The sequence below is a fragment of the Schistocerca piceifrons genome, chromosome 3, assembly GCF_021461385.2.
Source record: "Schistocerca piceifrons isolate TAMUIC-IGC-003096 chromosome 3, iqSchPice1.1, whole genome shotgun sequence".
In the NCBI taxonomy this organism is placed as follows: Eukaryota; Metazoa; Arthropoda; class Insecta; order Orthoptera; family Acrididae; genus Schistocerca; species Schistocerca piceifrons.
The window spans coordinates 435,077,447-435,101,881 of record NC_060140.1 but is presented as its reverse complement, the minus strand read 5'-3'; the positions used below and the strand labels follow the sequence as shown (position 1 = coordinate 435,101,881).

The window sequence follows — 24,435 nt, the reverse complement described above, 5'->3', positions numbered from 1 at the left end:
CAGTAATACGGACAATCCGGTCAAGAGCTCTGACGCTGTCACAAGAAATGACTAAAGGTGAGCAATGAAGTGAGAGAAGAATATATAAGTGAAGGTCAAGCGGCGAGAGGAAGTGCGCTGTCGAAGGTTCCTCCAGAGTACGCGCTGGGAAGATGTATACAGTGATTCCTTTTCCTCGCCTGCGTCGAAACCAGACTGTGGCAACACATTGTGCATTTTGAGTACACAAAGGACTACCGCGAAAAGTAAAATGATGAAACAAATACAGAAACAAGTGACGAAACAATTCGCATTACCAAAGGTCAGATAGTCGCTAACTTTGCATTATAAGCGTGTTTGCGGACGACGTGTCCTGACTACCCATTCGAATTATCGACTGTACCAAAACACACGTGATTTATTTCAACTATCGACGTTTTTCCAAAGGATCGCACAACTACTCCCATTTACTGAGATTCGAATGTGCAAGAGTCCACTGTACCACGTTCAAATGCGCTCCTTAAGTGGAAAAAACGAAAGAACAATAAATATGCCTTCTTATAAGGGAGGGAAGAAAATCGAGAACATAAGATTAGGTTTAACATTCCTTCGACAAAGAGGTCACCAGAGAGACAGCACAAGCCCGCTTTTAGGAAGTAAACCGGCCGTGCATGCTGGAACGCAGGACCGACGCCTCGTGCGGGGATTAGAAGTTGACCCTCAACAGATGCAAACGTAACGAACTGTGCACACATAGGCAGGTAAATCCATTGTCGTATCATGACACGATTGACGGACAATCACTGGAAGCAGTCACACCCACGAAGGACGTAGCTTAGAAAACCCTCTGACCCATATTTGACGTATGAAATAGAGAGATACAAAGAAAAGCGGCGCGCTTCGTCACAAGTAAGGGCGAAAGCTTAGCTGCAGTGGCAGACCCTACTCGAGAGGTGTTGTGTACAAGTGTGTGATTTACTGATTAAAATTCCGAAAGCGTACATTTCTAAAATTGTCGATCAATATATTGCTTCCGCCCACGTATATCTCGCGAAAAGACCATGAAGATAAAATTAGAAAGATTCTAATTCACGCGGAGACTTAAAAAATGGCTCTGAGCATTATGGGACTTAACATCTGACGTCATCAGTTCCCTAGAACTTAGAACTACTTAAACCTAACTCACCTGAGGACATCACTCAGATCCATGCCCGAGGCAGGATTCGAACCTGCCACCGCAGCGGTCGCACGGTTCCAGACTGAAGCGCCTAGAGGCGCTCGGCCACACCGGCCGGCCACGCGGAGACTTACCAACCATCGTTCTTGCCGCGCGCCATTCGCCACTTGAACAGGGGAGTTGTGAGGGGAGTAGTGACAGTAGTATACGAGTACAATATATCCTCCGTCCACCATACGGTTGCTTGCGGAGTACACACGTGTAGCTTAATGCTCGTCTTTTTTATTTACAGTGGACCTTGTTTATCCGGTCCTCATTATTCCGGGAACTCTTGTTCATTCCGACTGATAATCCGGAAGAAACAGCGGCAACGATCGACAATGATCATAATCGAATTTAAATTCAGCCAATGGGTACACAATCTTGGCATGGTGTCTATTAACTTGTTAACATTGAATCTTACTGTACTGTATCGCCCCTGTTTGCTGAGAGTGCAAAACGACACCACAGAGAAATTATGTGTGTCCACGGGCAAGAATTTAGATGCTCTGAGAGGATGGATGAAGGAGAATTGTTAGACAAATTGCTGCTGAATTTTGTTTGAACTTTAACGTCGTCAGATTTCAAAAATAACCGGAAAAGTTGAAGACTTTGGATTCTTTCGTGGCGAAATTATCGCCGTTCATTCGTCTACAGACAAACGATAGCGATGACAAATCAGCTGGCGAAGTTTGCATCTAATCTGAGGACATTATGGTACCTGCAGAGACAACAACACAGCTGCACAAAGTAATAGTTTACTTGGATCGCCAGGAGGGCACAGCATCAGCCGAACTAATGTTGGCGAAACACCTTGTGATCGTACTAAGCATAAACAATGTGCGAATGTGGCCCAAATGAAACTTACAGATCACCTTAGTACGTAAAGTCACTGAGTGTGTATTGTATGTACACCTTGTTAGTCTAACCTTTTTCTTAATTTCCGGAATCTAGGGATTTTCGATAATATCGATGATCTGCGGCCTCACTTAGTTCTTATTAACGAGGTTACACTGTATCTTCTAAGAAAAGTCATTCGGTCAAGTACTGCAGTACTTGTATAAATGATAAAGAGAATTATTTACCGTCGAAAACGGCCTTCCAGACACTGTACAGCATGACCTGATAAGGAACTGACAGAGCAGGAGCAATATAAGGCAGGCCAGCGACAAGCAAATACTGCGCGCGGCAATCATAGCGGCAAGGCGAGCTGCGGCTGTCGCCTTTGAAGGCAGCGCCCTCCCTTCCATATGAGGCCCGGTGGCGGCCGCATATCCTGGCACACAGGCGGCGCCAGCCGGGGCTGCCTCTGAAGTGCTCCGCAGTCACGCAAAACCTATCGCAGAGCGGGGAATAGCGGAGGGCGAGAGAAGCGCCAACCGCTGGCTGGCTCCAATACTCGGCGTGCTCTACCCTACTCCCCTTTTCCTTTTTATTCTTCGCTTCTTCTCATTCGCTTTCTTTGCTCCATTTCGAACGGAATCCTACGGCCACGGAAGAAACTGCGAGATTATCTGTTCCTACGTTCTGTTTACCGTGAACATCGTCTCTAGCACGCACTTATTCGATAAACACTATATAGCTAATGACTTACCCTGCTGGCGCTTTGGCATTTGGGAGAATGGTAACGGATGTTTCATGTTCAAGTACTTTGCGCGCGGTGCAGAAAGCCTGTGACGTCCTTCTACAGTGTCAGGTTCTCTTTCCAAGATCTTGCATCTACAAACACACCCCGCAAATATCCATACGGCGAATGGCGCACGGCACCTTGTATCACTGTCATTCAGTTTCCCGTTCCACTTGGGAATGAAGCAAAGGAAAGACGAATATCTACAGTGCGGTAGAAACAGTCTGAGAAGCCTGTGATTGTGTTGCGGGGGAGTTTGTGCTGAGAAATAATTGTTAAGAAAAAATTCCATAGCCGACCGGAGTGGCCGAGTGGTTCTAGGCGCTTCAGTCTGGAACCGCGCGACCGCTACGGTCGCAGGTTCGAATCCTGCCTCGGGCATGGATGTGTGTGATGTGCTTAGGTTGGTTAGATTTAAGTAGTTCTAAGTTCTGGGGGACTGATTACCTCAGAAGTTAAGTCCCATAGTGCTCAGAGACATTTTTGAAAAAATTCCATACCCTGTGGTGTTTCCAAGCTATTCAGCATTGAAGTTAGCCAAGCAGGTCATCGTGCGTGAAAATGCAAGCAACCTGCCAGAGGCGGTGTCACCAAACGTGTTTGGTTTCCTCAAATCGAACAGACGTAGCTTTTGCTCATCTAGCTTAAATTTTTAACTCCCTTAGAGGCACATTTTTAATTGGTAATGAGCGTTTAAACAAGTGGTAACTCAAAGACCCACATATGTCTGTGCATTATCACATTTTAGGGCGTGCAAGTGCTTGAATTTGCGCTCCCAACGACCTGACTGGCTAACTTCATTGCTAAATGATATGGAAATGGAGCAACGTATCGAATTTTTCGTTAACAATTATTTCTCAGTAAAACTTCCCTTGCATCATCTTAACAAACTTTTGCACTGCGTCGAACCATCCTGTATACACTCTTCTTCCGTACGAGTCCTGATTTCCCTTGTCTTCGCGGTCCTTAGGCGAGATATACGTTAGTGGCAATAGGATCGTTCTGCTATCTGCCGTAAATGCCAGTACTCTTCAAGTTTCTCAACAGTGCTTCGCGAAAAGAACGTCTTCTACCCTCCTGCGATTTCCATTTCAGTTCACCTAGCAACACGCTTCAGACCCAATGGGCGTCCCAGAAACTCGAGCAATACTCAGGAATGTGTCGAAAAAGTGTTCCGTAGGCTGTCTCTCTTACAAATAAATAATCTACGCTTTTCTAGGATTCCCCCAATAAACCGTCGACTATTCGCATGCCGTACAGTCTATCTTACCTTCCAGTTCTATTTCATGTCGCTTTCAAAGGTTACGCCAAAGCATTTAATCGGCCGGATCGGTAAACTTACAAAACTTAGCCATCACAAAGCAGTACATCTAATATGCTGAAACAGGTATTTAACCTCGCAGGTTCGCTGCCAATTTCCACTTCCAGCTGCGAGTTCAGAGCGCTGAAAATGGATGATATCGCCGTGGAATTTAAATCATGACGTGTACATCATTCTCATATGCGAAAGAGGAGATCAGTTCAGTGGTCATCTGACGAGAAGCGTTTTGAACACTCTGACATCTTCATTCTGCCTGAATTTTTCTTAGGTGTATCGAGAAGAGGCACTAATAATGTTTCACCAAATGCAAGGGAGGCGTTGTACAGCATAATATGCTTCATTGTTAAAATCCCAGGAGCGTAAGTTCCTAGGTTCCTCTCGCGCTGCACCATTCTGTAGAGGAGAAAGGGAAAGAGGGCCGCCGATGGGGGTGTAACAATGGTACACGAAGTAGGACCTGCCCTCCGCTAAACGCAATAGAAGTGCCTTTCGAAATTTGGATGCAGAACTTTTTGTCTTACATCGCCTAGCAACCGTCATTATTGCCTATCTTGGATCCTTGTGCGACTGTGTAGGAAACTACATCTCTGCGGAGACCTCAGAATAAGAATGGCAGCCGGCAGGCCACTCACGACACCGGCCTACAGCCTGCTAATGTCCACCGGATGAGCGCCACTGATAGACTCTGCGGTATCACTTGTGCGTGGGTGACCACCCGCTGACACGGAGCGAATAAATGCTTCTGCCGCTGCGGCACATAAGCGTCCAAACAGAAATGTCTTTCTTACATATTGTATTAAGCAAACTTTTGTCAGTTTATTGTCAAAAGATACTCTGTTTGTCGAACAAGATGGATTTCTTCTGACTCGACAGAATATCTTTCTTTTCGTTAGTGCTGCAGGCGTTCGTAGTCTCACATTCCGTATTATCATTATTATTGTTGTTTAAACACACAATACGCACACAAAAGAATTTTATTCCAGTATCCTTGTTATACGATTCGGAAGAGAGCGACTCAACCGAGAAATTAGCTACAGAACAGAGGTAGCTGCCAACGGCCTTGCGGCAGAGATAACACCGGTTCCCGTCAGATCACTGGGCAGCACTTGGGATGGGTGACCATCCGGTCTGCCGAGCGCTATTGGCAAGCGGGGTGCACCCTGTCCTTGTGAGGCAAACTGACAAGATACTTGATGAGAAGTAGCGGCTACAGTCTCGGAAACTGACATACGGCGGGGAGAGCGGTGTGCTGACCACAAGCCCCTCTGTATCCGCATCCAGTGACGGCTATGGGCTGAGGATGACACGGTGACAGGTCGGTACCGTTGGGCCTTCAAGGCCTGTTCGGGAGGAGTTCAGTTTTTTAACAGAGGTAGTTTGGGCAAATTTCAATAGAACAAGAATACCGCTTAGTAGTAATATCAACAGTCACGCAATATCAAAATAAATAGCATAAAATCACTATAAAAAACAACAACAATCATCATCATCGCCGTCGTCACCACCACCCACGTCAAACGAAACAAATTCGGTTGCGTTCTACATCCACTGAAACATTCAAAATGTCTACCGAAGAACCAATTGGTTACAGTAGACTAGAAATGGGTAAATAACATTAAAATCTTTCACAGATTGAAATGCGAATGTGAACTCTCGTCCCTAATACCTTGGCCTTATTATTAGAGGAAACAAACTTTTGTTGGAAATTGATACCACAGGATGAGAATGGAGAAGTGTTTTTTTGGGATAAGAGAAAAATCCTGTTTGGACGACAGAGAAGAATGTATAAGGGTTTCGAAGTACCAATGCCAATTTGATCTGCCGCATGACTGACGAGCCAACGTTCGGGAGCACAGAAAGGGCACAAGAAGAGGAAGAATAAGAATAAGAAAAGGACGACGACGTGCTTACTATGTGCTCCTGCTATTACAGCTTACCGTTTTACACAGAGGGCTGTTAAAAGTTGTCCATCCTATGATTTTTATCTATCACTTATCTCTTCTTCCATCTCTGGCTATGTTTCTCGTGCGGAAAAGTTGCCAAGTTCCACAGCGGTTCGGAATCCTCGTTAATCTGTATGTGCTCCTATAACTGGCTGGTAAGTCACCTCAAAGGTAGGAGGGAGATAACGATGTAACACCTCCAACAATACCATACCTACAAAAGCACTGTAGCGTTGAAAACAATTTTCGGATTGACGACTGGTTTACTTTAAATGTCAAAAAGTCATGAAATATCAACAGCACTGGACTATCTGCGATGAAAATGATAAATATGGCGACAGAATTCTTTATTCTGTTCTCAATACTGGTGGAAGTATTACATGTCACGCATATTGCTCGGTCGACTTTCCCAGCTTTGCTTCTCTGTCGGCCTTCCACCTTCGCTGACGCAACTTGCAACCATCTACCGCTAGAGGGCTCCGAATTGTAGCGTATAACATGACGGTGTGTACCGTTACTGTTACTGCATGAGAAAAAACCTGCTGCAATACAGTTTCTAACCGCAGAAAACATGCCTCCAATTGGAATCCAGAGAAGAATGAAATCTGTTTACCGTGATGATTGTATCGACTTCAGTAATGTGCAATGCTGGGTCGTTCGTGCTCGTAATGAACGAAACGGCCGCCCAAACCTCAACGTGTGCGTGACATAGCTCGACGTGGATGATCACGTACAGCAACCGAGAATAGTCGGAACTGTGTTGCTGAACTTGTCAGAGAAAACCGCCCATTAACACGGACAAAGCTCCCATGTAAGTAAGGCATCTCACGAGAGCGTGTACGGGCCATCACTGCAGAACTGCGGTACAGAAAAAGACATCAGTCAATAATTTCTTTTGCGTTTCGAGCGTGAGGGTAAATGGATTTCTTAACGACACTGTGACAAGTAATGAAAGCTAGGTTCACCATTTTGACCCCACATCAAAACATTTCAAGATCATGCCATCATCAGAAAAGTCATCCTCACATTGTTCTGGTATGTTCAATGTGTGGCGCATTTGGAATTCACACTTAAAGGCACCACTATAAGCACCGCAAGGTACTTCGAGACCCTCATAAAACTGAAAGCACAAATTCTAAGAGTTCGTCCACACACTTCAGCATGACAACGCCACACCACACATGAGCGCTGCGACTTGTGCAACAATCCGATGCCTTAGGTTCACTGTCGTCTATCACCTTCCTTACCGTCCCGACTTGGTCCCATCCGATTTTCACCTGTTTCCAAACTTCGGGGACTTCTCTTTGATAGTGATGAAGCGGTGCAAGCAGAAGTGAGAGTGTGGCTCCGTCAACAAAGTCAAACATTCTACAGTGACGATGTCAACAAACTGATCTATCGTTGCGAGAAAGTGCTCGTCTCCAGGGTTATTATGTTGGGAAATAAAGGTATAGACTTGAAATAATAATGATGTAATATGTTAATACGGTTTGTTTTATTTAAAAAGCTTTTGAGTTTTCACGTAAAAACTTCGGAGGCTTTACTTTTCAGCATGTCCTGGTAGCTTCTAGGTTCCTTGCGTTTTACAATGGAATTGCTACACAAAGGTGCTTCACCAATAATTCAAATATTTTAGAGCATTTCCAACAGACTACAAATTTAATGCTTGTTACGCGGACTTGTGATTCCAACATATGTCGTTCATACTTGGCCCGAAAGTGAAGAAATACATGGAAGTAAATCGAGAACTTTACAAAATACAGTGAGACAAAAAGCGTGCATATGGTTCCATTCCTGCCCGGCGGTAAGTTTGATAACTCTACACTCTTTCTAGGTCCGACATTTAGAAACAGCTGCAATTAGAAACTGCTGCAATTATCTCCTGCATTTCTTTTTCGCGCTATCCGTATGATATCACCGTTGCTGATCAGCACTGATTCATCAAATGATTTGTTTCTGTGGATTTATCTCCTTCTTGGCAACAATTCACTGTCTCAGGTCAGGGCGCAAACTTTTCAACCTGTACATCGAAGAAGCAATGACGGAAATAAAAAAAAAATGTTCAGGAGTGGAACTGAAATTCAAGGTGAAAGAATATCTAAAATACGATTCGCTGATGACAGTACTATCCTGAGTGAAAGTGAAGAAGAATTACTTGATATGCTGATTGGAATGAACGATCTAATGAGTACAGAATATAGACAGAGAGCAAAACGAAAAAAGACGAATGTACTGAGAAGTAGCAGAAGTGAGAACAGCGAGAAACTTAACATCACGATTTATGAACACGAAGCAGATGAAGTTAAGGACTTCTGATACCTAGGCGGCAAATTAACCAATGATGGACGGAGCAAGGACGACATCAAAAGCAGACTAGCACTGGCAAAAAGGGCATTCCGCGAAGAGAAATCTACTAGTATCAAACATGGGCCTTTATTCGAGGAAGAAATTTCTGAGGATGTACGTTTGGAACATAGTATTGCACCATGGACTGTGGGAAACCCTTAACAGAAGAGAATCAAAGACTATGAGATGTGGTGCTGCAGAAGAATGTTGAAAATTGGGTGGACTGATAAGGTAACGAATGAGGATATTTTGCGCAGAATCGGAGAGGAAAGGAACATGTGGAAAACATTGACTTCCATGGCACTAGAGGGAGCTATAGAGGGCAAAAACTGTAGAGGATGACAGAGACTGGAATACATCGAGCAAATAATTGAGGAAGTAGACTGCAAGTGCTACTCTGAGATTAAGAGGTTAGCACAGGAGAGGAATCTGCGGTGGGCGGCATCAAACCAGTCAGAAGATTGACGACTCCCCCCCCCCCCCAAAAAAAAAAAAACTGCCAAAAATTTACTGTGGTGAGGGCTTGTGTACTAGGCCAACACCTTTCAGCAGAGTACGTTTTCACAAACTATTCCATTATGTACAAGTAGGGCTTAACCATGGTTCCGCGCGTTATGTCGAGTAAATCATACAAATTTATGAATTGTTATGGATTGTCGATTCGGGAATTACAATTACGAATTACAAACCGGAAGTACTGCGGAGAACTTCTGTGAGGAAAAACCAACCGAAGACTGCACTTTATTGACAGTACTCTTATTAAGTAATCAAATCTACTGAAGATGATGTTTGGTTTGTTGGGCGCTCAACTGTGCGGATATCAGCGCCCGTACAAATTCACAATCTTCACTCAGTCCAATCTTTCCACTTTCATGAATGATGATGAGGATGAAATGATGAGGACAACACAAATACCCAGTCCCCAGCCGGAGAAAATCCCCAACCCGGCCGGGAATCAAACCCCCGTGATCCAGACGCACCAACGCTAGCCACTAGACCACGAGCTGCGGACAAATCTACTGAAGAGATTATTACAAAACGCTTGCCCGAAATCTCTCTGAGCGTTGCTGTGAAATATGCGATCCTTAGCAGATAGGACTGAGAGAGGATACTGAAAAAAGTTGAAAGACGGGCAGCTCTTTTCGTATTATAGCGAAACAGGGGAGAGAATGTCACATATAATAAGTGAGTTGAAATGGAAATCTTTAAAACAAGAGCCATGTTTCGTTGCGGCGAAATCTTTCCACGAAGTTTTAATCACCATCTTTCTCTTTCAAAAGTGAAAATATTTTGTTGACTCTCGCCTACATAGTTAGAAAGGTTCGCTGACATAAAATAAGGGAAGTCAGTGCTCATGAATAAAGATTTAGGTGTTCATTTTTCCCCACTTGCTATTCGAAAGTGAGTAGGTCGAGAAATGGCCAAACTGGTTCTATGAACCCTCTGTCAAGTACTTCGATGTGAACTGCAAAGCAGTCATGCAGAAGTTGATTTGGGAAAGGAAGAATTTATACAAAAAATGTTATCAATTAGGTCACCTCAAGATACACTAAATTACCATGCAATAAATCAAGAGTTAAGTTTCGGGATTACATCAGAAAAACACAACTTTTGGGAAGGAATTCATTAAAACTGATAGTTTAACAGATGGATCATAAGCCACAGAAGTGTGAAGGACAATTACAAGTATGAAGAAAATGGGTTAAAAAAGCAGCAAACAAGTTAATTCCTTTAACTAAATGGAAAAATTGTTTTACAGGTCTTCTAATTGAAGACAGACCCCAGTTCACAAAAGAGGAAGATGGTAAGACTGCAGGAACTGTTCGAAATATGACTTTGCCATACAAGAAGTGATTACGATACAGGAAGTGAACAGCACATCAGCTAAAACGAATATTCCTGTGGAATTATTGAAACTTGGGGGACACAACTCATAAAAAAAGAATAATGCACCTGATGAACAACTGCTTTCAACGGATTGAAATTCCATCAGATTGGAAAGGATTATAAGGTTTCCAGATTTAAGACACGTAATAAAAGAGACATCAACTGCTACAGAGGCATTAGTGTGAACTGCACGATGATCCACTTTTTTTGGCAAAAATTTGTGTAAGGAAGCAAGGCAGAATGTTGGGCACCATATTGGGGAAGACAAGAGTGGGCTCAGGCAGAACAGAGCTTGTTCAGATAACCTCTTTATTTTAGAACAGCTAATGGAGAAATTTATAGCAGTGGGGAAGGAGTTACACACTGTCTTTGTAGATTTAGCGAAAGCTTACGGAATGGTTCCTACAGAAAAACACTGGGATGCTATGAAAGATACAGATGACAATCTTTTGCACATAATTATTGAAATTCACAGAGATAATAGGGTACATATTAAAAGACGGTCAAAAATTACTTGAGCCCATTAATGTCACAAAAGGGCTAAGACATCCTATTCAGCACATATATAGAAGTTGTTCTCCGCAGGTGGAAGAACATCTGTGAAGGAATGGGAATCATTGTTAATGATGTAGAGGAGTTAATGAAATTTTGACAATGATCAGTTCATTCTAGGTTATTAGCACAAGATGAAAATGATCCTGAGTTCATATTACGACCTTTGTATCAGGAATATGCCCAATGGGGACTACAGTTATAGGGTGTATGATTTCTTTTTGGTGGGACACGAACATTTCTAACAACAATTAGAAAGAAGTGGGTAGGCTAATGGTTGAATCTGTCCTATTCTAGGGATCAGAATTATGGATTATAAATGTTGATCTCAAAAGAAGACAAATAGCTATGGAAATGGATTATTTACGAAGGAGGGCGTAATTATCAAGAGAGCAGTCTAAGGCGCTACAGTCATGGCCTGTGCGGCTGGTCCCGGCAGAGGTTCGAGTCCTCGGGTGTGTGTGTGTGTGAGTGAGAGAGTGTGTATTTGTCCTTAGGATAATTTAGGTTAAGTAGTGTGTAAGCTTAGGAACTGATGACCTTAGCAGTTAAGTCCATTAAGATTAAAAAAAAAAACAATATCAAGAAATGTGAAAAAGAACGACGAAGTAAGAGCTCGAATAAGGGCAAATGAAACCGTGATAGATAGAGTTGACAGAAAATCGTTAAATTGCTATGTGCATTTGTTACGAATGCCTTATCATTGGTGGTCAAAGAAAAAATTTGACTGGAATCCATCTGGCAGACGTAAGCGCGGCAGACCCGACGTTCTTGAAACACACGTCAACAAAATAACAGAGCGCGTGGTATACACAAATAGAGTGGTTTAGCAGAAGACAACAGGAATACAGCAAAACTGACAATCCTGCAATGTAATAATAATAATGAACACCTGAGATTTAAGAAATGTCAGAGTTATTAACATTAAGCAATCTCCTCGTAATGTGCTTGTTTAATGTGAGTAATCAAACTAACAAACCTATGACAACAGTGCAATAAGGCATCAATGGGGAGAAGTTCGCAGGCCTGAGGAAGAGAGAGAAATAATAGGCTAAGAGTAGCAGTTGGTGTGAAAGGAAGAAAACGGAAACAGAAATGGGGAAGAAAAGCACTGCTAGTTTACAATGTGACGGAGATAATGGTTCACTGTAGGACATTAAGGAAATAGCAGGGGGCACACGTATGCTATCTGCTGCTTGAATAGCAGAAGTGTAACTGTCGAGCTTAACGTTAAGATTCTACAACAGATAATAGTCAACATTTTCAAGTACCCTCCCACTAAAAGGCACTGCGATACTGTTGTCACGAGGTAGAACATTCCAACAGTTTTACTCTATGTTTTACGCAGAAATTACAGTCTAATTAGCCTACAAGCAGAATACTGCTCGGGAGGGTTGTCAGCGTCATGGAGTGTTTCTCGTCACCGCATTATTGCTCAGGCGCCACGTCCTTAGTGGTCATCCGAGCGAGCTCTTCAAGCACTTGACCTTTTTAGAACGTACGTAAAAAGCGATGGTATTCGAGGAAGCCTGGAGTACAGGCTCCTTGCCACCGGGTCTCACGAATGTCGTCGTCAGAGCGCAACTGCAGCTCGAGTGCGAGTAAGCAAAGGCAGACAGCTGCCATTCAAGAGAGGCGGGCAGCAGCGCGGAGTGGTTAATTAGAATTACTGCCCCGGCTGTCTCTTGGCCGCCAGGTTGCCAGCAGCCTTGAACGGACTTGTCATACGGCAGGGCGTGTCTGTCCCCGTCAATCTGATAATGGAACGCTGCAGCAAGATAACAACGTCGCCGCCTAAATGTTTGTTGTGGTCTGAACACGATAGATTGTTCAGATAACGCTGGAAACTGAGTCTTGTCATTTATAGAATTCCAAGAAACTCTCCGCACATCACAGATCCACTTTTTATACGACGGGGTGAGATGTCAATTGGTAAAAAGCTAGTCACATTAACGGATTACAATCTACAACCAACATACACAGTATTCATTAACAAAAAGACATTACTTGCGTAACGAAAGCCCTACTTGGCTTCATATCAAGCCAGAGGTGTTCAAAAGAATAATGGATTTTTTTCTGTTTTTGAACAGACTTATTTACTCCTCCGCAACAACAGTCGCAAAATTGCTAGGCCTCGAGGGCCACATATCAAGTTTTGAATCTCAGTGGGACCGAATAACATATTTCCTCGGAAATCCAGGAAGAAAATTATGAAGCTATTTACTGTCTTTAACAAAAATCAAGTATTCAGTGAAACCGTCAATTACACTTTATTACTCTTTACTAGGCCTCCGTTTAGCGAGAGATAAGAAATTTATCTTTTGGATCCAAAATTTTCTCAAACTGTGGCTCTAACTTAAGTCTGTTGTATGAGTAAAATATCCCATAAATAAACTTCCTGGCAGATTAAAACTGTGTGCCGGACCGAGACTCGAACTCGGGACCTTTCTTTCAGGAGTGCTATCCTGTAAGGTTCGCAGGAGAGCTTCTGTAAAGTTTGGAAGGTAGGAGACGAGGTACTGGCGGAAGTACGGCTGTGAGGACGGGGCGTGAGTCGTGCTGGGGTAGCTCAGTTGGTAGAGCACTTGCCCGCGAAAGGCAAAGGTCCCGTGTTCGAGTCTCGGTCCGGCATACAGTTTTAATCTGCCAGGAAGTTTCATATCAGCACACACTCCGCTGCAGAGTGAAAATCTCATTCCGGAAATATCCCATAAATGTTCGTCATTCAGGTTCTTTCTGTATTTACACATTTTAAATGTCAGCAAAGAAAAGGTTTGTTCACACCGTAGTCAGCGCCAAGTACAGATAACAAACCTCGCGCAAAAGTCTTTGATTTTGGAGTTGTCTTCTTCAGGAAGAAATTTGTAAGACTGAACAAGGATTTGTTCTTTAAATGCGACCTTCACTGTTTCATCGTTCTGCAGAGCAGATGAATGATTTCTATTTGCAATGCTGCTTGAACATCTTCCATTTAATAAGAAAATGGATACTAGAAATTTGGATCTCCTTGGAAAGAACTTTTAACTCTGAGAACCTGGAAGAGCGCTTTTTCTTCAGATCACCGACAAATTCCATTCCAAAGTGGAAAACCTGAACCATGTCCACCATTCAACGAATGGCGATTGGTGAAGTGCGAGAAAATGTACTGTCTCGCGGTGTGCCTGAAAGCTTTACCATGTGTATAAATGCCATAAATAATATTGCCCTCTCCTTCAAATTTTTCATTCAAACGGAGAGTAACACCAGCCAACAAACGATAGCCATTCTTTGTCCGGCAGGACTTCCAAAAGACTGTTTTTCTCATCCAGAAATATTTCAAGCTCTGTTCGCAAGATAAAGAAGCTTGGCAAAATTTTACCACCGGTTAACCGCTCCACTCCCGCGTGGATGACAGATTAGTTGACAGATATTACCTCTTCTAGGAAAGACTTGAATTGACGATGTAATGAAATCGACAACATAAATTACAGGCTTCACCACACAGGACATGTCCACTGACTTTTTAGAAAATGCTTCCTGATGAACGACACGGTGCATTGTCAAGGGCTGGTAACACCAGTGGCTTCACATTCTCATTTTTATCTTCCAACGAGACCAGTAGGGTTCTTTAGCCGTCGCCACATCCCACATTTCTGTCGCCATCGGTTTCAATCTTCCCATGCATCCCTGTCTTCTTCTATTTCTCTCTTTCTCATGGCCTCCTTTACCCGAACTCACCATGCAACCTTCGGTCTTCCTTTTCTCCTTCTTCTCTGAGGATAAGATCTCAAGATCTTCGGGTATCTGACAAACGCATTGCATATTTTCCACACATATTTCTCCCTCCATACCTTGCAAGGAAATCTGATCTGCTAGATCTTCAGTAGCTTCGAATGCTTCTAAAATCACCATCACTTGAGCAGTGTCAGACATGTCTGTAGGTTCATCCAGGGCTACTGACTACCAAGCAAACTTAAGATGGCTTTTCTTATAACTGTTTGTATGAATTACAAAACATACCTTGAACTCGACGCACCATTGTATTTTCGGAAAGACTAATTGCCTCGGCAACTAAAATGCATCTCTTTATCAAACTGTGTACCAAGCGTTTTTCGTAGTGTATTGCTTAACCTATCAAGGCCCAAAGTTGCGCTAACGCAACATTTCATTCGTAATTTTTTTTATATAAAATGTGTTGCACAAATTTCAAATTTCTTTATTACAACATTAAGAGGACATCTGAAAAAACTAATTTAGGCATTTTAATTATATCATTGACCGTAATGTTGACCACCGTGAATTTTCAAACTACCAGTTAAATTTGTGTATTTCATTGCGAAAGTTTTCATTTTCTTTCCTAATTAGCACGTGATCATTTTTAAAAGAATTTTATACAATGAACTTCTTTCAAACTTCTGTTATCATACTACATTACTGTTTAGACACATCAGAATTTGAATTATTTTTTTGCTATTTACAATCATCTTGCGTTTACGCAACTTTGGGACCGCCGAGTATATTTGTGAAACAAGGCTGCTTCGTTCTACCATAACAACATATCGGTATTCCATTGTTGTCCGAACAGTTTATTACTGTTAGCCTTTGTTTGAAAGATGTTAATTCAGGTTGGTTGCAGTTTCAGTGTGTTTACAGAAGGAACAATAACTCTGATCAAATATACGCTACCGGCAAGTCAGTTTTGTTGAAATTCTGCATTTTATTTACTTTTGCGTATTACGAATTGAATAGTAATTTGCCACAGCTCTGCTGTAAACGAATGCAGACAGTACATGCAGGGATTACTGCTTGTTTAGGAATGTCTAATTATGAAACGAAACCCCTATCTACTGCGGAACTTACGGAGATATTGAATGAAGATGAACTTGAGGTTGCAGACAGCATCGAATGCACGTACATTCCACCTGATGTTGATCAGATCACAGATGAAGACACTGATGAAGATCTTCTTGTTGAGGAAGAGGAAGCAATTGATATCGCTGATACATTTGAAACACATGCACACAGAGCGCTAGACAAAGTGAATTCAGCTGTAGGGTCAGAACCCAGTGCACCTGCTAGGAAAAGAAAACGAATTGGTGTGAATGTAACGAAAAGAAATGAAGATGTTCCGAACTGGAAGAAGGTTCAACCAACTCACACTTCTTCACCAACAGTGGAGCTAACCACGGCAAAAGACATAAAGAATAGCCTTATGAATTTTTTTCCACTTTACTTTGACTCAGAAGCGTTTTCTAAAATTACTGAATACACAAATAAATATGCACAAGATAATAATCGCCGTTCATTTCAAATAAGTGTTCCATTGCTGAAGCAGTTTATAGGAATAACGATTCTTTCAGGATATCACACATTACCTGCAACGAAACTGGACTGGTCGAAAGATGAAGACAAAGGATTACAAACTGTAAGAAGTTGCATAAGTCGTAATAAATTCTTGTCAATCAAACAAAACATCCATTTGTCTGATAATGACAGACTGGATAAAACTGCCTACTTTTCTAAAGTGAAGTCAATCTTTGATATAATCAATGAAAAAATCTTCAATATAGAATATTTTCACATAATTTGTCTTTTGACGAAGAAATGGTCCCTTATTTTGGGAGACATTCCAGCAAGATGTTCATCAAAGAAAAAACCTGTCAGATTTGGCTTCAAATTGTGGTGTTTACGCAGTCCAAATGGCTACCTGTACAAAGTCATTACTAATGGTAGCAAGATGGCAGGATGTGAAACGTCTCAATTTTCTCTCTCTGGCTGAAAACCTGCCCTGGCAGTGTATATATTTTGATATCCTTTCCTCTTATTCTTTATTTCGTATTTTAAAACAAAAGAGGTTTTTGCCACTGGCACTATTCGGGAGAACCGCACAGCACAGTGCCCTTTGGAATCCACCTCAAGCATGAAGAAAAAAGGGAAGGGTGTGTTTGACTTTCTATTTGACGACAAAACTGAAGTCATGACGGTAAAGTAGAATGACAACGGCACCATCCAGCCTTTAGCGAATGCAAAAGGGTACAGTCGCGAAGAAAAGTATGTTTATGCTCGAACCCAGGGTAATCGCTCAGTACGATCAACATATGGTTGGTAGTGATTTACACGATAATGCTATTGCCAATTACAGAATTCGGATAAGAGGCACGAAATGGCGGTGGCCTGTCTTCACCAACTTTGACAGTGTAATTGTCAATTCATGGGAAATATACAACCCTGCAAATGAAGGAAATATGTCACAATTTGAATTTCGATCATACTTATGCAAGATCCTAATGAAATTAGAAGATACTGTAGGCGAGAATGAAGGACACAGTGAAACTGCAATCCTCAGGACACAGGAAAATGCACTTACGGATGTCCCTACAAATGCTCTCTTCCGAAAGAAATACACTATGATGATGTAGACCACATAATAATAGAGGAGGAAAACAAAGCAAGAAGAAGATGTAGGTTATGTAAAAGTACAACAATTTACAAATGCAAAAAGTGTAATGTGCATCTCCATTAAACTGTTTTCAGTCATATCATAAGAGAACGAAATAAGACTCCTTATAGTACCAAAGTTGTGTAAACGCAACATTTTGCAGTACTTTCATTAGGACCTGTATATTTCTTTATTGTATATTTATATCTATATTAGTGTACAATTAGTTCAAATAAATATTTTTTTTACAAAAATGTATTATTTTAATGCTTGGTCCTTAATGGATTAAGAACAGCAGTAATTTCTTTACATGTAACATATATTGGTTTGTTGTCTTCCTCTATATCGAAATATTTTACGGCCCATGTTGTACTGAAGACACAACACTCACTATTCACTTTCCTCTTTTTAGTGCGAACGGACATATTTCATACGTATTCGAAAGAAAAAAAATTTGAAATAACAACAGAGTCAAACAAGTGGGAAGATACGTGCGCTATTTTAAAAAACGTTCGCTCAAGCGCGGGCCGGGTAACATTCATTCGCTGACCGCATTCTGGAGACCCCTACTCGACAACAACGTTACCCCCTTCAAAACAGTTGCCATCAGATATGCCCGCGCCTTTTCCGTTCCCCGAAACATTTCTGGAACTACCTTTGCGTATCAGCTGCGTTTTTAATCCCATCTATATTCGTGAAACAGCGACCCTTTATTTCTGGAAACAAAAAGGTCACATCGAAACAAGTCTGGGTAATATGGAGGCTGGAGCATCATTACAGTATTATCTTTTGCTAAAAATCCAAGAACGGACGACGAAGTAAGAGACTGCGTGGCGCAAAAGACTCGAATTGTTTAGCCTTTATTTTGTTTTGCTTAATGCAAACGGCGTTATCTTTTTACTGGCGATTCGACGTTTTTGCAATAACTATGCTGTTAAAAACTACGAACATAGTGCGCATACTTCCACATATGACTGGACTTGTTCGAGCTCTTTTCGGTCTTGGCGATATTGAAAGCTACCACTAGGTTGATTGACTTTTATTTTCGACGTCACATTCCTAAACCCTTGCTTCGCCACCCGTTGCGTCGTCCTGTATTATTGTTGAATTCATCTAGCGACTCGTCAGCAACTCGCATTCGCCTCTGCTTTTGTTTTAAATTCACAAATTTTGCTGTCACACGTTTCAAGCGAAAAAAATTAAATGGCATGTGACAAATGATACACCAACAACATCGGCGACTTCTCCGATTGTACTCTGACGAAAGCTGTCAGGGATCCCCACGATAGACAGTATACTCTATTTTTTATTTATTATACGGTTTCACAATGTAACATTTTACATTTTCCGGGAGCCCAAGATTACACAGCAAATTTGTTTTCAGCCTCCATTTTTGTTTATCTGTCCATAAACTTTCTTCAATGTTTCTTCTTCTCACAGAGGTCTGAATTCCTTTAATCCATGTGGTCGGCTGTCTCCCTCTTTTTCGTTCTTCCTGGTGGCTCCCATTCCATAATTCTCTGTGGTAATCTCTCCTCTGACATCCTATCCAACCAGCACGGCTCAACATTTCTGCAGAGTACTTCCCAACGACTTGTTAAAGTCAATTTCATGTCAAGTTGCTGCACTACGTCTAGCAAACGGAGGTCTGACACGATATTAGGAGGTATCCCACACCTCAGTGTAGAGTGTCACTTCTTGCTTAGTACACGAAACGAAAAGGCCAGCCTATGAATAATATTGGTACCTTCGCTGTACACTTTATACGTAAATACAGTAGTATATAGATGTACACCATGAACTGTGATCTACGATTTGCTGGGCAAGTCCGAAGTTACTCTTGCCTCAGATGAAAACTACACGTTTAGCATTCTGCATTAGATTCCTAGACGTAAAGTAATGCTCTCATCAAGTTTAAGGTTGACTTCATATTTGCGCGCACACGCACACACCTCCCTCTGCCTCCTTTCGTCGTTGGGAACAAGATTAGTGTTTAACGTCCCTTTGATGACGAGGTCATTTAAATACGGAGCACAAGCTCGGACAGTGAAAGGAAATGTGTCTTCATCAGAGAACTATCCTGCCATTTGCCTTAATCGATTTTGGGAAAGTCAGTAGATCCTAAATCTGGATGGCCGGATAGGGAACTGAACCCCAGTCCTCCCGAATGCGAATCCAGTCTCATGACCACTCCCCATCACGCGTTCCCACCGAGGGACACTTCATTCTCAACGTTTTTAAAACGACATCTACTGGAAACTATATGAAGTCAGATGATAGGAAAAATTCATTGTTTTTTGGTTAGCGGCGGTGTACAGCTTCTTTTACTTGGATACGCAACAACTGCTTATTATTAGCATGATTATATTAGTTCACTGGTGGGCGACTTAACTCTGCTTATAAGCCTGGTTCCTCTTAGGAGAATCTGATCATATACGATGTCGCATAGTACCGCTCTTTGCTTTGCTTCGAACGCATCCCATTATTATACAAATAATATGTACTTGCAACATACCAGATACACTACAGTATCAGGAAAGGGCAATGACACACAAATTCAACCCTTCATGTAACGACTAGACGAAAATCCTCTTGGTTTACGACACTCGATCGAATATCAGGCCCAAATATGATTTGAACGTAGGTATTTCATCATATGTACATTTGCGTACACCACCACAAGTCATCCAGAAATTCCGATCCTACGGAAAAGGTGAGTCGCGCACGATCTTTTTCGATGCTTGTCCTGATAACCGATCTCCCTCGCGTGTGTTTCGGTCCAAAGGAAAAGATGTGTCTTAACACACAACTGATCCCCAAGAGTGGAATACAACAATGCACTGCGGAACACACTCCACAGTGACCGTTTGAGAACCCAGACCAACAAGTGTTTTCCAGAGAGTAATTAGCCATCTGAGATACCAGTGGACTGTGGACATTTCTATGCCTTTCCCTTCCTACTCAATTGTCCTAAGAATGAGCAGAGCACCGATCCAATTCTGGTCAGCGAAAGACACCGAAACCACACAGCGGCGATGTAGTGACCATTATTGGAGGGGAAAAAAATGTCACCGAGATAAATAACGGAGAAGTTAATTCCACATGGTTGAGAAGGAATTAAAAAATAAACCTTCCAAAGGAACTTCCACTGATGCCTATTAGGAAACTCGTAAAGTTTCTACAGACTAATGAAAACATTGAAAAGTTTATACTGATACTACAAGTGGTTTGTACGAGATGACGCCGTGTTGCGCGTTGGATTCCCGTCCGAATATGCCAATATAAATCCGTACACTGTCACTACGTGGAAAATTATACTGTCGCTCTTTTGTATATCGAATGAGTCTAAGTGCCCTTTCCCTTTAATTAGTAATCGTCTTTACATATTTGAGATTTTATTTATTTTACGGGTTTGCGAATGCATTAAGCACTAACTCATCAATTTTTTTAACAGATATATCACTGCTGTTAACTGGTAGTCAATCGTCACATAATCGGTGCAGTATCCAACACATACTTTCGTACTATCAATTTAATCTCCCAATACAAAGTCTATCACATTCGCATTTCTGCTCAACATTCCTCAAAATATGCCTTATTTTATTAAAACGTAAATGGGCTAACTTGGCTTGGTGACAAGTTTCGCAGAAATCAAGAAAATGTGCATTGTACTTCAAAGTTGTCCCCAGTACCTGAAAACAATTTTAGTCAACGATAACTGATCTGTCCAAAATTCCTCCTGAAAACAGTAATAACTACAACGTTCAGCATCTATACTGCTACCTGTCACGGCAACATGTGACGCAGCGTCTGCACCTCGAAGACCTGTCAACATTAGGCAAAGTAGTGTGGCCTACTAGTTACGAGACGGTGTTGCCTATTCACTGACAACCAGTTAAAAAATTGCGACTCGAAAAACCCGAGGTTAGGAATTCTTGGGATTTTGCGGCTCGAGGACATCATTCTCAAAAAACATAACATTGCCTTAGTTGACCAAGAACGGATATGCACAATGAACGATTTTAACATTCGTTACTACTAACAGGAGAACTGAACCAGTTGGCCACTTAAATGAATATTTTAAACCAAGGTCCTCATGCCCCCAGTATCCAAAGGCATTGGTAGGCTGATGAACGATTTTGGGGTGGCGCCTAAGAGAACTCTGCTGATTCATATCTTTCTGTTCAGGTGAATTCCGCCTGGATGTTAGTCTTTTGCCGAAACACGAATAAAAGAAAACAAACTAAATAACGGCCATGTAAGATTCTTGGAATTTTAAAATTCAGTTCTCTATTGTAACTGCTGTTCATCATGGTGGAAAAAAAGTTATATTTTCCCAAGTTATGGCTTGTAAATGAGTTTCCACATCTGTCTAGGCGAATTGTGGGCTACGCCCACCGTACAGTTTGTCATTGTCAACAATATGAGCAGCAAGAAGAGAAAGAAAACATTCAAACTCCAAATACGGGTGCACCTACTGTAAACTTCAACCGAACTTCGTAAAATCATCAGCAGCCGACACACCTGGTTGAAAGACGAAGTACGAAAATTGCTTTACAGAGTTACATCGTGAAGAAGTTGAATTACTTAACTGAGTTCACCGAACAACGAAATCCAAACAGTTCCATGCAACCATCAGTTACTATGATTAAAATACATACGATCTAAGTATTGTATACGATACGAACAACACATTTAGTGTGTTTACAGTCAGCAGGTGCTATATATTCATACCTCCTTAACCCCTTCATATGAAATGCTAAGGCACTTTACACAAAAGCAGGCTGTTGTAATGGTTTGAAACGAACTAACAGTAAACCATACGCTCCACACTCATACCAGCTTCAAATACAACATGTAAGAAGTGATACCAACTACTTGTTTGTTTATGGCTCGTTACTAGTCACACGTGAAACAAACAACAGCTTAACTACAGTAGCATCGCAATGATGTTCATAACATATATACGAGCAGCTTAATAACAGTTATCTGTGATACAGAAGCTTCAGTCTCTCCATACTTTTCGAAGGTGTTTTACACCAGAATTTAGATTACCTTGATGAAAATAACATTTCGTCAAATCAGTACATACACGTATTGAGAAAGAATAATGCATGTTATTTTTAAATATCACCCCTTCACTTTATACTTATCTTTACTGGCACTGGGCACGTTAAAAGGCAAATAGAGAAACACAAATCAAACAGAAGTCAAACAAGTCTCTGGAAGTAAATTGCTTGCGCATATCTAATGCGCATTCAATCGTAGGAAATGTTTCCGTGCATTCAACTGACAAGAGATCACAAATGAAATTGAGAGGCCTACTCATGCCATAATAACTTGCCACTAATAAGCCACACAACAGTAGGGATATAATACCAAAATGTAATGCATGCGTGCATACATACCGGTCACACATGTTAAGAAACAACTGCTGAACACGATCCACGAAGCCACTAACATTCTACTGGTGAAATGAACGTTCGCTCCACATAACTACCAAGCCTTGGAAATAAATAGAATCAAGACGATGGGAACACCAGTCCACGAAAAGAGCTGTGTTCTTAAGATCGCCCGAACAGTTCTAAAATTATAGTCGATGTATTCCAAACCGGCGTTTGTTCACAGTGTATACAAACACCTGCACCACTCGGTTTGTTGTCAGTCATACCACAACATAGCGTCACCTACACACCACTGCTCCAAGGCTTTTTAGGTACTGTTTGTACAAGGTTTCTGGCAAAGATACTCTAGTCTAAGCAACCGCCGCCAAGCGGAGTATCAGAGAACTACTCGTCGCGCGGAGTCGATAAGTAGTTCGATAATGTTTCCACATCGACTGCGGAAGTGGAGCAAAGATATATACACAACTTCTATTGAGATTGCCGCCGTGAAGGCTGTCTACGATTGCATTTCGTTGGTAATATCTGTCATGTGCACGCGACGGTTGTTTTAAATAGTAAATATTACATTTAGGGTGGCATATTCAAACGTTTCTCAGGCTTTAAATGCGTATTTCGTCCAGTAATACGATGCATTTGCCCTCGTAAATTTAACTTTCATTTTATTTATTTTATTTATACATTTCAAATAACGAGGACGAGTAGTATGTAACGCGAAAAGGATATTTTAGTAACCCATTTAGATCCCTTTCACTGTATTTGCGTCGATAGCTGATGAAGCTAAAACTCTGAAAACAATGCTTGTTTGCTTACTGGTACTTATCATTATTCGGTACATTTACAACGTTCAAATTATTTGCACCACATGCCTAATGCTCAGGTTTGGTAGAAACTAATTACGTTTCATTCTTCGTCCATAAATGTGTGCATTGAGGAAACAAGTAAGCAAGATGTGCTGTCATGACTTGTGGATGTCAACAAAGTGGAAGATTCTTGAAAGAAAAGATCTGCATAGAGGTACAGCTCTGTGCAGAATTGAGTTTATTAGACTGTCAGTGAATCAAACTCACTGTATTTTACACTTCTTCTCGCTATAAAGAGTTATTCAGTTGTTGTTGTTGTTGTGGTCTTCAGTCCTGAGACTGGTTTGATGCAGCTCTCCATGCTACTCTATCCTGTGCAAGCTTTTTCATCTCCCAGTACCTACTGCAACCTACATCCTTCTGAATCTGCTTAGTGTATTCATCTCTTGGTCTCCCTCTACGATTTTTACCCTCCACGCTGCCCTCCAATACTAAATTGGTGATCCCTTGATGCCTCAGAACATGTCCTACCAACCGATCCCTTCTTCTGGTCAAGTTGTGCCACAAACTTCTCTTCTCCCCAATCCTATTCAATACTTCCTCATTAGTTATGTGATCTACCCATCTAATCTTCAGCATTCTTCTGTAGCACCACATTTCGAAAGCTTCTATTCTCTTCTTGTCCAAACTATTTATCGTCCATGTTTCACTTCCATACATGGCTACACTCCATACGAATACTTTCAGAAATGACTTCCTGACACTTAAATCAATACTGGATGTTAACAAATTTCTCTTCTTCAGAAACGCTTTCCTTGCCATTGCCAGCCTACATTTTATATCCTCTCTACTTCGACCATTATCAGTTATTTTGCTCCCCAAATAGCAAAACTCCTTTACTACTTTAAGTGCCTCATTTCCTAATCTAATTCCCTCAGCAT

At 41.6% G+C, this 24,435-nt stretch overlaps 1 protein-coding gene across 1 annotated transcript in view; it reads right to left on the bottom strand.

Moving 5' to 3' along the window:
- Window positions 1–22,983, bottom strand: part of LOC124788219 (low-density lipoprotein receptor-related protein 6) — a 326,785-nt gene extending 303,802 nt beyond the window's left edge. Inside the window, exon 1 of the mRNA XM_047255400.1 lies at window positions 22,698–22,983. Coding sequence (XP_047111356.1) covers window positions 22,698–22,752 — 55 coding nt within the window. The 5' untranslated portion in view covers window positions 22,753–22,983. The remainder of the gene's footprint in view (window positions 1–22,697) is intronic.
- Between the last annotated feature and the right edge of the window lie 1,452 nt (window positions 22,984–24,435).